The 15807-nt window shown below is 34.3% G+C and overlaps 1 protein-coding gene across 5 annotated transcripts in view; it reads right to left on the bottom strand.

Annotated features, from left to right (window-relative positions):
* Window positions 1-794: 794 nt before the first annotated feature.
* The window catches only part of TAB3 (TGF-beta activated kinase 1 (MAP3K7) binding protein 3), an 85319-nt gene continuing 70306 nt past the window's right edge, over window positions 795-15807 (bottom strand). For 2 of the 5 annotated variants that reach the window (XM_007493367.3, XM_007493369.3), the window contains 2 exons: window positions 10573-10695; window positions 795-5056 (listed from right to left, as the gene is read on the bottom strand). In XM_007493367.3, the coding sequence (XP_007493429.1) occupies window positions 4908-5056; window positions 10573-10695 (272 nt within the window). In that variant the 3' untranslated portion in view covers window positions 795-4907. Of the gene's footprint in view, window positions 5057-10572; window positions 10696-15807 lie in introns of those variants that run through there. The other 3 variants (XM_001367207.5, XR_467031.3, XR_467032.3) reach the window with 3 other exon arrangements.

The following is a 15807-nucleotide window of genomic DNA, read 5'->3' as shown; positions in this document are numbered from 1 at the left end:
TCTCTCAAAACCTTAATCAAAAACTTACTTGGCCAATCATGAAACAGAAATCACCTAAGATATATTAAAATTATAAAGAGCTTACTAGAATGTAATAGTGAACTAAGTATTTCAAAAACTATACAAACAGATCTCTAAAAAAACCACTAGCAAAAAAACTATAGTTCTGAAAATCTGTTTTCTGGCTCAAAAGCAATTAGGATTAATTTTGAGTGGACAAAAATGGGAAAGAGAATATTTTACTAAAAGTCTTATTTGAAATTCATTCTTATGTTCTCATTAGTAACACAGTTCAATATTTCAAATAAATATATGTTCAAATATTCCCAAGCAAAGCTTGGTAAAAAAAAAACAAAACAAATGAACAACAAAAATAATAAGCTAAAGACTGATCTACCTGTGTAGCAATATATTAGTTTTTTTTAGAGGAAATTATAAAAACTTGGATTATCTCTAAGAAAATGGCATAAATCTTCATCTTTTTATGTATTATAAAACAAATGTTAAAGTATAGCATAAAGAGCATCACAGAAATAGATTATTTTGCTCTGATTCACATAAATTTTCCACTGTTATGCAAATCTATTTTTATATGCTTTACTAGAACTTTTAAAAAATAGCAATGAACTTAAAATATATTGACAGTTGTTTTGCTTTGCAATTAGGAGGAACAGAATATGATCAAAGGATATTCTGGTAGGGTAGAGTGCTCTTCAGAATAAAAATATAGATCCTGATTAAAAAGAATGTGCACTTAGTCATATTCAATTCCACACAGAAAGAGATACAGAATGTAGTGTTTTCTTAGTTTATTAATTTATTTTGCAGGAATCTGCAACTCTCTGAATATGTACTGGTTGGAGGTACAATGCATGCATAGCCTTTTAATGCCTTTGTACAATTTCATCTCAAAATAATTTCATTCACAGCGAACACAGAAATCTAAAATAGAGACACCATATTTACAAGATTTAATAAGCTCTTGCTCTTTTAATGAAAAAATTGTGATCAATCCTGTTACAATAGGGAAATATGGATTAGGAACATTATTGATATCATAAATATTTAGAAATGCTCAGCTTAAAAAAAAAAACCTTTCCATAGCTTTGAAAAATTAAAATTCACTAATATCATGAATTGCATTGACCTTTAAAGGCTCAAGTCATGCAAAGTCTATGTGTATTAAATATTTGAGGATGTAAATAATACTGAAAATGTACCTCTGGTGAATGTGGAAAATGCCATCAAAATTAAAAATAGAACAACACTGTTTAGTCTTTCCTTAAGATACAGTAGTGATGCAACAGTCAGTGCCCAATTAACCCAGTTTTTCAAAGTACACTTTTTACTTCTAGTATTCTGCAGATACATATTTAAGAATGTATGTGTGTATATAGACAACACATATACAATCACTGTGGCATGAAGTAATTTCATTAACACTGGTAAAAATTGTAAAATAACTGAACCTTTAACTAGAAAAACACATTTTCACATTCCAGGGTGTACCACTTGACTTTTTTAAAGGTCAATGTTTCTATACAATTTAACATAATTTTTACCATTTTGCTTTCCTCATTCATATTCATGTCAAAAGGAATTTATAATCTGCTTTTCAAAGTCTATACATAACTTGTCACGGAAAGCCTAGATATGAAACCCAGATAACTGTGACATATAAAGCAATAACAAAGTTTACTGAGACATTGATTTCCTTTTTTATTGTAATCAAAAAGTACTAAGATTGAGACCAGCTCTTTAAAAATATTACACTGCTCATCACACTTACCATTGTGGGAAAATACACAAACATAATAGCACCACTCTTCTCCCTACCCATCATTTATCTGCTGCTCTAAGACTACTGTTTTACAAATTCATTTTCTTCAGCTTCCTTTCCCGACCAGAACCCTCCCCCTCCCTCTCCCCAGCTCTCTAACTCTTCCATCAAACGGGGTTCAAAACATTAATTCAATGCATTTTAGGGTGCTTGGAAGAACTTTGGCTCCTCTATTCTCAATTAAAATTTTAGAGAACTATTCCATAATTTAAGATACTTAAATATAATTTATCTTTTTAAAAAGCATATCAGTATAGTGAAATAATGTCATAAAAGTTTATGTTCTACTGTGCACATTACCATCTGTATCAACCTAGTAGCATGTTAACAGAAATGCTGTTATTAGAAACCAGTAGAGCACTGACTGACCAAAACAGCACCAGCATATAATCTCCCAGGCTGGAATGGAATTAAAACAGTTTTCAATTATATGCCATTGTCTGTCTGTGCTAATATTAATAGATAATCTATTTTTCAAAGGCAGTGCCCTTTTTTAAAATTTTGGTGACTTAATGCTTAAATTGGACATAGTATGTGCCACACTCTTTCTACACTAAATACTTAAGCATATCTAGTCTAGGCAAATAGTTTCACATTTTTTTATGACAACCTAAACTGATGTTTTCTTGTGCTCTTGCACAGCCAGAAAATACACAAAATCTCCTTAAAATTAACCTCTATTTCTTTTACATCCACTCTAAGTAGCTATCAAAGGATAACTTTTTACTCTTTTCCCCTGGCAGGTGAAGCCTACAACTGACTAGAAATATCACCAAGTACCAGAAACCATGCATCTACTGTAACAGTAACAGCTTATTTATTGATGCATTTCATGCAAAATTTTTTAAAAGCCAGTTCTACAAGGTCTTAATAAAATATCAAAATATTTTCAAACATGCTACTTCCATTCTCAGATGAATAATTGATAAAAGTCAATGTAGCTGCTGCCACTCTAGAATGTCAGCATACATTGGTGAGTTTTTAGCTGGAGTGACACCAAGCAGTATTTTCCTCCTTAAGTATTATTTTTTAAAAGGGCTGACCATTAATAAACAAGAGATATGAAACCATAGAAAGGCATTGGTGTATAGAAACAATAGGACTGGTACATGACTGCTGAAAACACAAGATTAACAGATACCAGTGTTACAGAACCTTTTTCAAAAGTGTTGTCAATGTTGTATGTTTTTTAAGCTCATCTGGTTTCTCCCCACTATTTTCACAGTTTTGCCACAGATATAGTAGAGATGTTTTTTATCAGTGTGATTCCACAATTATACAATAAAATGCTTATTTGGTGAGAAAAGCAGATGCATTTTAGGGATTTTCCCACATGAGAAAAAAGATGCCTTTGAGGTTGTGTTGAAGTGCGAAATCATTATAACTTTGATGAACTTTGATTGGGTCATTGATAGAAAACTATTGAGAGCTCTGATGCCTTTGGTTTTGTTATACATATTAGTGCATTTTGCTTTTCAAGATCTGCCAGAGACAATTTTCAAAACAGAGTAGTACAAATGGTTTCCCTTTAGTTACAGCCAACCTGCAAATTTCTTCTGTCTCAATTCATCAATATGAGAAAAGTTTCCAGAATCTTATTCTGAGCAAAGTAGGAAAATGGCATCAGTGGAAGAGAAAATATTTGTTCTTTAAATTATACTTACATAGTGGAATAATAAAATCCCTTATACCTATTTTCCATTAGTGGTGATATCCTAGTCCATCACATGATCTTTACCTTACATTCATTAACTTTCATTCCAAAGTTGTGGTTTCATAAACATGGAGTGCTCTAAAACAGCTATTTGGATTACATAAAACCACTACCTTTGAAAAAAGGATGTCAACTCCATAGCTATATGAGCTTGAAAGTCCTGTGTATTCATCATTCTATTAACACTTCCTGACCAGACTTATGTCCCTTTATCTCTTCAAAATGTAATAGACAACTTTACAAGATTAGCCATGTGCAAGTTCCAACACGCTGGTTTATTAACAATGTGCAAATAAACCTTTATAGTTAATATTGATTATATTTCAGCTAAATCAGGATTGTGGCACAAAGTACTGTCTGTGCTGTAAACATCATGAATTCTTCACAAAATTGGAAGCTGAGAAAAGGCCAAAGTAACAGGGTGCCATCACTTTTCATACATAACCTCAGCTGAGCTCACATCTTCCAAATGGAATCTGGAACCGGTTTGCATTTGGCATCCATTCACTGTACTATTAGCGAAGCACAGTCTGATGAGTGTCACATATAAAAGCAGACTTTATGGGGACTTGTTAGCTGTAAAAACACAACAGTCTAATAAAAGCATGCAGTAACTTTTTTTATCCATTATGTGGCATAATTAGGTCTCTGTTAGTTACCAGTGTTGATACAGCTTAATAAATGCTGTACAAGCAAAAGGGATTTTACCACCTCTGATTGTACCTTCAGTAAAATAAGGCTCATGCCTCTGTGTGTGTGTGTGTGTGTGTGTGTGTGTGTGTGTCTGTGTGTACTGAAATTAACCCTGAAGAAAGCAGCAATTACAAACACCCTCTGATTACTCTGCACATAAAATAATCTGGTTACCTTCTCCTGACTTCTTTTTCAGCAAGAAACAATCCAGCAGAGCAAGGAAGTGTTGTTTTCCAGCACACTGTGATCAGGTGATTCTGCATTAGCCCATCACAGTTTGTCTGGATAACTGTAACACTTTGCACTGTGACTCAAAGTTCTAAGTTTAAGAAATTAGGGCCACTGAGCAGTAAATATAGCCATAGGGATTAAACAGGAGTAGCTCTTGGCTTTCCTGTATACATTCTTTGAGGAGCGAATCTTTGCCTGGTTTCAAGTATCCCTTTAACTTAGCACACAATGTGGTAAAGAAAGAAAAACATCCCCCCTCATTTTTTTTCTTTAGTGTGGTAGACAAGTGGATACTATTTCAAATCTCCTTCCCCCTAGAAAATTGGAAAGGAAAACAGTGGTCAGATGGACTGAAGGAGTCACCAGGTTTCCTTTTCAACTCTGTGGGAGCTCAGAATTTCTCTCTCAGTCTAAACAGCTCTTCTTGATTCAAGTGTATCGCGGCATCTCACATTGCTCACAGCGATTTAATGCTGGATGATTGAGAAAGGTGCAACTTTCACAATTCCATGGAGCCCCCTCAAAGTCTTCATCTTGTGGCTGGTTCCTTGGAATCTGCTTGGAGCTGTTTGGATGCTCTGGGGAAGAAAAGAGAATAGACCATTTCCCAGCTGCAGCAAACACCATTATGCTGGGATTGAAGCTTACATGGAACTACAGGGAAATCATATGGTAAGCTTTTAGGGGTTAGGAAAGTAAACTGAGAATTTCTGCACAGCTATTTTTATTTTTCTAAAACCACTTTTCCCCCTCATTAAGAGATGGAAATAAATATCTACTAAAAATAGCTACAAAGTACTGTTAGCTATACAATTATATTTTAAGGTCTGTCATGTTAGATTTTCCCCACAAATATTTACTATCTTTGCTAATTGGATGGACATGAGATGATACTTCAAATATCTTTCAGAGATGGGTGAAAATAACATGATGAATATCTCATAGCATCTCTAGTTTAAAAAAAAAACATTTTTTTTCCCCTTTTGGTAAGATCTATCCTCGGGTACAATTATTTTCCTACCTATTTTTCTCAATTGTAAAATTTAAGAAAGCAGAGTATATTCCACATAATAAGCATCTGTTTTCTATTCTGACTGTAAAGAGTCCAACATAAAAACATCTAAGTCCAAGTAAGGCTTGTTTTCACAAAATTTTCACAAACTCCTTAAGCATAGGTTGGATACACAGACCCTTTGCAGAGCTTAGTACAATAGCAGGTTCACAGAATAAGCATCATACTGTGTAATAGAGGAGCCTGGAATAAGGATAAGAAGAGTGAGAACCTAATTCCAGCTCTATAAATTAATAGCAATGTGACCATTAAGTCACACCTCCCTGGAGCTACAGTTTCTTAAGCTATATAATTAAGATAATACTAATTAAATCATCTTTCTCATAAACTTTTTAAGATGAGTTGAAAAAGGATTACATTCAGAGCTAGAGGGGAACTCGAAAGCCATCTATCCCAAGACCCTCATTTCACTCTCTAAGGCTCAGGTTAAGACATGTGTGATTTGCCTGGGTAGACAATGATCTTCAGAGGTTCTAAATGAACACTATTCTATTTGTAGGAACTTATTTTAGAGCATGTACTTTTTCTAATATCTTAAACTGACTGAAATGTATGATGAAAGCACTCTATAGATGTCAAAGCACTCCTGTATACAATGATAACAATGATTTGTAACTACTGAGTCTCAACTTGTAAATATTGTTGAAAATGGGCAGAAAGCTATAGGCCTACAAATAATAAGCATTCTATAATCAGGGAATAGGGCCAGGAAATATCATACTTTGTAAAAAGAATTCTTAAAAAAAAGAAACCTGGGAGACAGCTAGGTGGTCCTCGATTTAAATTTGGTCACAAAAACTTTGTGTGATCAAGGGCAAATCACTTAGCCCCATTTGCCTAACCCTTGCCCTTTTGTCTTAGAATTGTTCCTGAGGCAGAAAGGGTTAAAAAAAATAATTGGCACATTCTGTTTTGACATAAATATTCCAATAATCTTACATACAAATTCCCTACATTTCAGTACATTTCCTGAAAAACAAAATGACTTTTAAATAGTGACAAGAATGCCTAAGATGTATCACTTCCACTTTTGTCATTTATCTTTTGTTGAACAAGAAAAAAAAAAGTTGTGGGTTCCTTTAGTATCTCAAGAGTTTAGTGACACTGGTCTTCTTTGCTGTTCCTTGCACAAGACACACTATTCTACAACTCTAAGGATTTCCACCGACTATGCCTCATGCCTGTTCATACTCATGTTCATGCCTCCACATTTCCCTTGCTTCCATAAAATCTTAATGTTCTGCAAGAAGCCTCTCCCAATCAATCCTCATTTATCTGTGTATTCTGTCTGAGACTACCTCCAAATTATCTTGAATATATTTTGTCTATATATAACCATTTTCATGTTGTCCCTTCCTATAGTCTTTAAGCTCCTAAAGAGATGAGCTAGAGTTTTATGCCTTTGTATTGTTAAGAGCTTAGTACAGTGCCAGGCACTTCTTGGGCATTTAATAAAATCTAGTTGACTGTCTCTTCTGTATTCTAAAATATAGTCACATTAGCATTCACTCTATTTCTCACAAATAATATTCTAATATCCTGTCTTTGTACCTTTGCAGTGGCTGACATCCCTCTGTCTGTAATCTATCTGCACCTCATGGAACCACTCTCTTCTTTGATGATAACAAGTAGCATCTTCTGTATTATCTTTCCTGATCTTCCCTACTGTTAATACCCTTAAAATTAATTTCCTTATATGTTTGCATTTATTCTGTAAATACTGATATAATTATTTGGTGTCTTCTTTGTTGGAATATAAGCTCCTTGACAGCAGGGATAGTTTTATTCTTCATATTTGTATAGCAGGAGCTTAATAAATGCTTGTTGATAGGATGCCTGGAAGAATGGATTTTGTGTTAAGGAGCATCTTGAGATTACTGGAAGTAAACAGCTGAAAAGCAATTCATTAACTTCTTCCTATTCAACCAAGGTCCTAGTTCATTGTTTACAATATACATATATTTACAGAGTAATCAAATAGGCATGCATATTCTAAAATTGTGAAACTGAAAAGATACTCCACTTTATTATTTATTATTGGAGAATTGTGCCTAATCAATATGTCAGTGCTTATGGATCAGATTTAGACTTGATTGTATGGACCTCAGTGATAATGATAATGTCCATTATAAAATTTATACAATGATGTTAATTTTACAAGGATGAGACAAAAATGAAATAATAATTGCTCCTACAGGCAACAGGAAGCCACTGGAATTCATAAAGTAGTGGAATTACATAGTCAGACTTATGCTTTTGCGTCTCTCCTCCTGCCCTTGTTCTGTCAGAACAACAAAGATGGATAAGGTCTTTCCCTCAGAGAAGAAGGCGCCTAGTTAGTGCAACACTTCAGAGGTATTCTAAAAATTGAGCTTATTTTCTACCTTTACTGATCCCATTCTTCTGGGTTCTATTGACCTCTCTAAGCCTACTTTTCTTCAGTCCCTAGGTTAGCAATTAGGGACATATGAGCGTGTCTCATGAAAAACCCTTAGAATGGTCCTGAGAGGTAATCTGAGAATTTGGGTCTTTTTCCTCTGTTTTGTTCACTCCTTCTACTGGTTTCCTATTTCCTCTTTGGCTATATTAATTAACTTGCTGTATTTCTTGTCTCCTACTTTTTTCATTCTCATCTCCAAGGGTCGGTCCCCATGGTTCCATTGCTATTCCATTTCCTTCTCAAAACTAAGGGATGATTTGATTTCATTTGCTTCCTGGGCCTCAGACTCATTTTATGCTGGGTAATACCAATGTAGACAGAATCAGACTCTGATAAGATATTAACTCTAAATGAATGCCTAAAATTGCAGCTGCTGTAAGAGTTATTAGACTGCACTGGTATGGATGGAGGAGGGAAGTGGTATGAACATCTGATGTGATGAGTAAGTATATTTAGTGTTAAGAAATTTTTTCAATCATAATTGCCTTTTTTCATATTCTTTCATTTATCTTCTTCTTGTCTTTGCTAGGTTATCTGTATTCTGGGAGCTTTTTATTTTTATTATTTTGGTGGGGTATGCAGGGAAATGCACCTAGGTAATCTTTAACTTACTCCACTCTTTCCAAAAATTTTCTCCCTTCCTTAGATTTGTTATTTACTTTTACCTTTGCTGTCCTTACCTACATAATTGTCTAAGATGCTAGACATTTGATTAAAAAATAATTTAGTCATTTCTTTTCTTTTTGATCCCTTACCTTTCAACTTAGAATCAATACTGTATACTGCTTCCAAGGCAGAAGAGTCATATGGACTAGGCTATAGGGGTTAAGTGACTTGCCCAGGATCACACAGTTAGGAAGTATATGAACCAGATTTGAGCCCAGGACATCTTATCTCTAGGCCTGGCTTTCAACCCTCTGAGCTACCTCTCTGCCCCCAATCCTTTCTAATCAAAAAGATACACTATCTAAATCTCTCATAATTAGAGAAATGCAAATCAAAGCAACTCTGAGATACCACCTCATACCTAGCAAATTGGTCAATATGACAAGCAAAGTAAAGTGATAAAAGTTGGAAGGGATGTGGCAAAATTGGGACACTAATGCATTGCTGGTAGAGTTGTGAATTGATCTAACTATTCTGGAAGACAACTTGGAACTATGCCCTAAACGCTTTAAAGGAATGCTTTCCCTTTGATCCAGTCATGCCACTACTGGACTTGTACCTAAAAGAGAAAATACGTGCACAAAAATATTTATAGCTGTGTTCTTTGTAGTGGCAAAAAATCGGAAAACAAGGCAATGTCCATTAATTGGGGAATGGCTGAACAAATTGTGGTATCTGATGGTAATGAAATACTATTGTCTGAAAGGAATATTGAACTGGAGGAATTCCATGTGAACTGGAAAGACCTCCAAGAATTGATGCAGAGCAAAAGGAACAGAACCAGGAGAGCATTGTACACATTGTACAGAGATTGATACACTGTGGCACAATCAAACATAACAGACTTCTCTACTAGTAGCAATGCAATGATGCAGGACAATTCTGAGGGACTTATGAGAAAGAACATCCAGAGAAAGAACTGTGGGAGTAGAAATGCACAAGAAAATCATATGATTGATCACGTGGTCTGATGGGGATATGATTGGGGATGTTGACTTTAAGTGATCACTTTATTGCAAATATTAATAATATGGAAATGGGTTTTGAACAATGATACATGTATAACCCAGGGGAATTGCTCATCAGCTCCTGAAAGGAGGGAAGTAGAAAGGGAAGAAATACAACCATGGAAAAATATTCTAAATTAAGTGATTAAATAGGCAAATTAAAGTATTAAAAAAAGAAAATAAAATAAAAAGCAATTAATGACAACAACAAAAAATAAAATAAAATAAAATAAAAAGATTCACCAATTTCATTTTGAATGACATTGTTTGGGACTTGTTGAGTGTAGTACTCTCCAACTTTCTTCTTGGGGCTTCTAAGTAGCCTACTATCCTTTGGTTTCATTTGTTTCTTAACCTTGAGCCACTTTATCCAACATTTTCTTAAGCTCATCATCCCCATAATATCATAATATGAAAATACACATGCCCATTTGCTTTGTAGGATTTTATTTAATTCTTCTTAAGTTATTTTCTCTCTAATCCTCTGCAACAAATTAGTTGTACTCTTAAGTTGTTGGGGTTTTTTTTTGTCTATTCTCATGAGAATGGTAAAAAGATGACCAAATATCCAATGAAATGATTTTTCTTGTAGTCTTTCACCTTGACATAAAATCTGCCAAAGCTCACTAAACTCCACTAGGGTAACCGTGGGAAATCCAGGATAACTTTGAGACATGCCATGGCATTTGAGAAGCATAATAAAAAAGTATGCATGTTTCAACACAAATAAGAAATGAAAACAAAAACCATCCACAAATAAAGGCATCTATATTTGTCTAAAGGAAAACTAGAATAGTTTTTTTTTTCTCAAATAATTCATACTTTTCAAAGTCTGAATTTTAAATTGTCAACTGGAGACATCATTTTCAGGAAATTTTATATTGTGATGATTTGTACAAAGATACTCACCATCAGCGGTAGTGGTCTGAGAATCAAGGGGATCTATCTGTACTCTGGAAGTCACACTGATTCTTCTGGCTTTTCTCTCTGTTGTACAGGGATCTGAATTCTCTGCACAAAACAAATCAGAACCTCCAAATAGAGCATTAACTGTAAGATTAAATTCTATAACAAGACATATATATGTGTACATATATATATATTTACATGAAAGTTATTCTCTAATTCTTTTATATATGTCAATTCTACCTATCTAATCAATAGACAAGCATTTATTAAGTGTTTATTATACTCCAAGCACTGAGTTAAGTGTTGGGGATACAAAGATAAAAAAAAAAGGCCATAACTTCAAGGAAATTTTATTCTAATGGGAGAGACAACATGCACACAAAGATAAATACAGACCATAGGGAAGGTAATCTTATAGGGAAATGCATTAGCATTTGAGATCAGAAGAGTTCAGGAAGTAGTACTTGAACTGAGTCTTAAAGGGAGTCAAAAATTTTATGAGGTAGATATCAGGAAAGAGAGCACTCTAGGGATGACACAGAGACAGGAGATGGAGAGTAATATTGTGAAGATCGGCAGGCATAACACAAAGACTGATTTATATACCTAAATTAACTTATTCAGTGTCATACAAAAAATTATTTTGTAGAGCTGGAAAAAATAATAACCATCTGGAAGAAGAAAAGGTCAAGAATATCAAATGAATCAGGGGAGCTGGGTTTCACAGTGCCTAGAGCACAGGAGACCTGGGTTCAAATCTTGTTTTGGATGCTTCCTAGCTGTGAGACTGAAAAAATCACAACACCAATTGCCTAGTCCTTGCCATTTTTTCTGTCTTACCATTTTTTCAGTGTTAAACTATATACAAAGGAGTAATCAACAAAACAATCGGGTACTGGGCTAAGAAAGATAGTGGTAGATCAATAGAATAGATGAGGTATACAAAGTATAGCATTAAATGACCATGGTAATCTAGTGTTTGATAAACCCAAAGATCCAAGTTTTGGGAACAAGAATTCAATATTTGACAAAAACTGCTGTTAGACTGGAAAGCACTTTGGCAGAAACCTGGTACAGACCAACATCTCACACTGTATTCCAATATAAAGCTAAAATAGATTCATGATGCAGTGATCCAGGACAATTCAGAGGGATCCCTTATGAGAAGGGATGCTATCCACATCTAGAGAAAGAATTGTGGTAGTAGAAACAGAGAAGAAAAACAACTGCTTAATCACATGAGTTGATGGGGATATGATTGGGAATGTAGACTCTAAACGATCAACCCAGTACAAATATCAATAATATTGAAATAGGTCTTGATCAATGACACATGTAAAACCCAGTAAAATTGAGCACTGGCTATGGGAAGGAGGGGAGAGAAAGAACATGAATCATGTAACCATGGAAAATTTTTCTAAATTAATCAATTAAATAAAACTTTAAAAAAAGACTGAAAACTATGGTTGGCTCCTGAGAGTTAGTGGGCAGAGAAAAGATTTTATAAAGGTGAGGTGAGGAGGAAGTAGGGTCTTGGCGTGCTTGTTGACGATGCTGACTGGACCTCTGGTGAGCATAGTTAGGAGGCCCAAAATGGCAGCCACAGGTTAGCTAGCTAAATACCTGCTTATTCCCTCCTTTTCCCCCCCTTCTATTAGTTTTAATTTAAGGAAATTATTTATATACAAAAAACAAAATAAAATAGATCTGTGATTTAGACATAAAAGATAAATACCATAAGCAAATAAAACCAAGTAATTAGAGGTAATGCAGAAAACTGGTGAAAATTTTTTCACAGTAAGTTTCTCTGTTAAAGGCTTTCATTTCTCAAATATATAGAGAACAAAGGGAAATTTATAAGCATATACATCATTCCTAATTGATAAATGGTCAAACAACTTTCAGGAAAAAAATCAAAGCTACCACAGTAATATGAAAAAATGCTCTATATCATTATTAATTAGATAAAAACAAATTAAAAACCTTAAGTAGGCAGCTGGGTGTCTGAGTGGGTTGAGAACCAGGCCCAGAAAAAGGAAGTCTTGAGTTCAAATATGGCCTCAGACACTTCCTAGGCAAGTCACTCTACCCCATTGCCTCTTCTGCCTTAGAGTGAAAACACAGTATTAATTATAAGCCAGATGGTAAGGGTTTAAAAAAAAAAAGTGAGGTACCACCTCATACCTATCAAATTGGCTAATATGACAGAAAAGAACCATGATAAATGTTGGAAGGGAATGTGGAAATAACGGGACACTAAATCACTGTTGGGAGTTGTGAATTAATCTATCCATTCTGGAAAGCAATTTGGAATTAGGCTCAAAGGGCTAAAAAACTGAGTATAATCTTTGACCTAGTAGTAACACCAAGAGATTTTAAAAAAGAAAAAGAACGACAAATATGTACAAAAATATTTATACTACAGCTCTTTTTTGTGGTGTAAAAGAATTGGAAATTGAGGGGATATCCATCAACAGGAAAATGGCTGAATAAGTTATGGCATGTGATTGTGATAGAATACTATTCTACTTTAAGAAATGATATGGGGGGGGGGTAGAAAAATCATAGGAAAAAACATAGACCTATAGAACTGATAAAGTAAAATGAGAAATACTAGATCATTGTGCATCATAACAGCAATGTTGTGATGATGATCAACTATGAATGACTTGACTATTGTCAGCAATACAATGACCTAAGGCAGGTATAAAGAACTAAGGATGAAAAATGCTATCCACCTCTAGAGAAAGAATTGATAAAGTATGAATGCAAATTGAGGCATATTTTAACTTTCTTTTTTCCTTTTTTTTTTGGCAGGGGAAGGGGACAACAATTGTGTTTTCTTTCAAAAGATGACTAATATGGAAGTTTTGCATGACTACACATGTAAAAACTATATATATCAAATTGCCTTTTTAATGAGGGGGAAAGTGAGAGATGGAGAGAATATCAGATTCAAAGTTTTTTAAACCAAGTGTTAAAAATTTTTACATGTAATTGGAAAAAATTAAATATTTAAGACTAAATTATAAAGTAATAGAAGAGAGCAATGTAGTCTAAAAATATATAGGAAGATATCAAATTGTTAAGCCATTTAAATGCCAAATTCCATTTCTATTTGATATTAAGAGGTAATAGGAGCTGAGGAGACAAAGGATAGAAAAACAGATCTGGGAACTATCTGCATAGAGATAAAAACTGAGTCCAAAAGATCACCCAAAGAGAGAATATAGAAGAAAAAGAGTGGGGCCTATGAAGCTTTTGGCTGATAACCATGTCTTTCAAGCAAGATCCAGATAAAGATATAGCAAAGAAGAGTGAGATGGAGTTTTGGCAGGCAGGTAGGAAGAAAACCAAAAAAAGTAATTAAAAACCTAAAAAGAAAAAAAGATCTGTGAGATACTCAAGTGTCAAATGCTTCAGAAGTCAAGAAGGATGAAAATTGAGCAAAGGTTATTAGATTTGGCAGTTAAGAGATGATTGGTAACTTTGGAAAAGGTAGTGTCAGTTGAGTAAAAAAATCAGAAGACAAACTGCTAACTAGATTGAGGAACAAGAGAAGTAAAGGCAGTTAAGTTAGTCAACTTTTTCAAGAAAAAATTGAGATTATTGTGAAACAAAGCAGAGACAGAGGATGAAAGCTTGAGAAGGTAGTAGGGTTAAGTGTCTTTTAAGGATAGAAGCAACTTGGGTATGTTTGCAAGGATCAGGAAAGAAGTAAAAAACCCGGGAAAATTATAAATTAGACATAGGATATTATAAAAATCTGGAGAAAAGATGAGAGGTGATAGAATCAAATCACAAAGAGAAGGTTTGGTCTTAGAGAGGAAAAAGGTTATTTCATTTTTTCCCTATTTATTTTTTATTCTGAACTTAACATCATCAAATAAAACAAGCATCTGATATATATCATATAGCAAGATAAGACTGTATATGGAACTGAATCTCATGTAACTTTCAAAGCTGTCTAGCTTTTCTGTGAAATTCCTTCTGTCCTTCCTTCTGTTTGTTCTCTCCTCATTTGAGGTGGAATGTTATCCTGACCTGATCATCCTTGCTTTCTCCTCCTCTTCCTTTCTCTGAATACCCAGTTCTTAGATCCTTGCATATAGGAGGAGTTTAAAAAGGCTTGGTGATTGTAACTGACTACACATGTATTGTTTGTAGATGAATATATTAAATTGAGAGATCTGATGAGAATGACTTATATCCAATCTAAAAGAAATACCACATCAATAATTATAATTCATTAGTCACTGAGTATTTATTAAGCACCTATGAAGTTTCAGGCACTGTAGGAGGTACTAGAGATAGAAAACAACAACAAAAGTCTGTTTCTTCAAGTTGCTTCCATGTGATAACCAATCCCTGCATATTTGTAAAATATAATACCCAAATCTTTAGATGTATAAATAATCTTTTTTTGGGGGGGTTAAAAACAGTAGCAGCTGAAGGGATCAGGAAAGGTCTCATGGGCTGGGGCACAGACGGTGAGGTGAGAGTGCATTACAAGCATGGGTCAAAAATGCAAATGCAGTGTCAACATCTACGAAGAACAGCAAGAAGGTCAGTCTAGACAGAATGTGAAGGGAAGTAATGTATAATAAAGGTTGGAAGATTAGAGGATCACATATTTCAGCTAAAAGGTGACCTTGGAAATAACTAATTCTAACCCCTTCATTTTACAGATTAAAAAACTGAGGCTATGAAAGTTTGAATGGCTTGCTAACAAGAATGGGATTTTGAACCAATATCTTTCTGATTCCAAGTCCAGCACATTATCTACTTACTATGCCATGCTAAAGTCAAGTTGTAAAGGGCAAACAGAAGAGTTAATTTGTCCTAAAGGATATGTGGAACCACTGGAAATAAAGTGAGTGACACAATCACATTTCTGCTTAAGGAAAATTACTTTGACCATTACGTGGAAGATGATTTGAGAAAGGAGAGACTTAAGCAAAAGAGCATTATAATAATCCAAGTGAAGAGAGATATGGGCTTGAATTTAATTAGCTGTTGCTATAAATAAAGAAGAGTTGGATTTTTTGTAGGTATCTTGGTAACTGATTGGTTACATGGAATAAGAGAGAATGAATATCTAAGGATAATGACAAAGTTATAAATCTAAAAACTATGAGGATGGTGTTGCCCTGAGCAGAAAAAAAAACTTCAATAGAGGGATGGATTTGGGCAGAAAGGATAATTGGCCATGCTGAGTTTGAGTATCTCCAGGTC

The sequence above is a fragment of the Monodelphis domestica genome, chromosome 4 (assembly GCF_027887165.1).
Source record: "Monodelphis domestica isolate mMonDom1 chromosome 4, mMonDom1.pri, whole genome shotgun sequence".
In the NCBI taxonomy this organism is placed as follows: domain Eukaryota; kingdom Metazoa; phylum Chordata; class Mammalia; order Didelphimorphia; family Didelphidae; genus Monodelphis; species Monodelphis domestica.
This window is presented reverse-complemented; position numbering and strand designations above follow the sequence as displayed.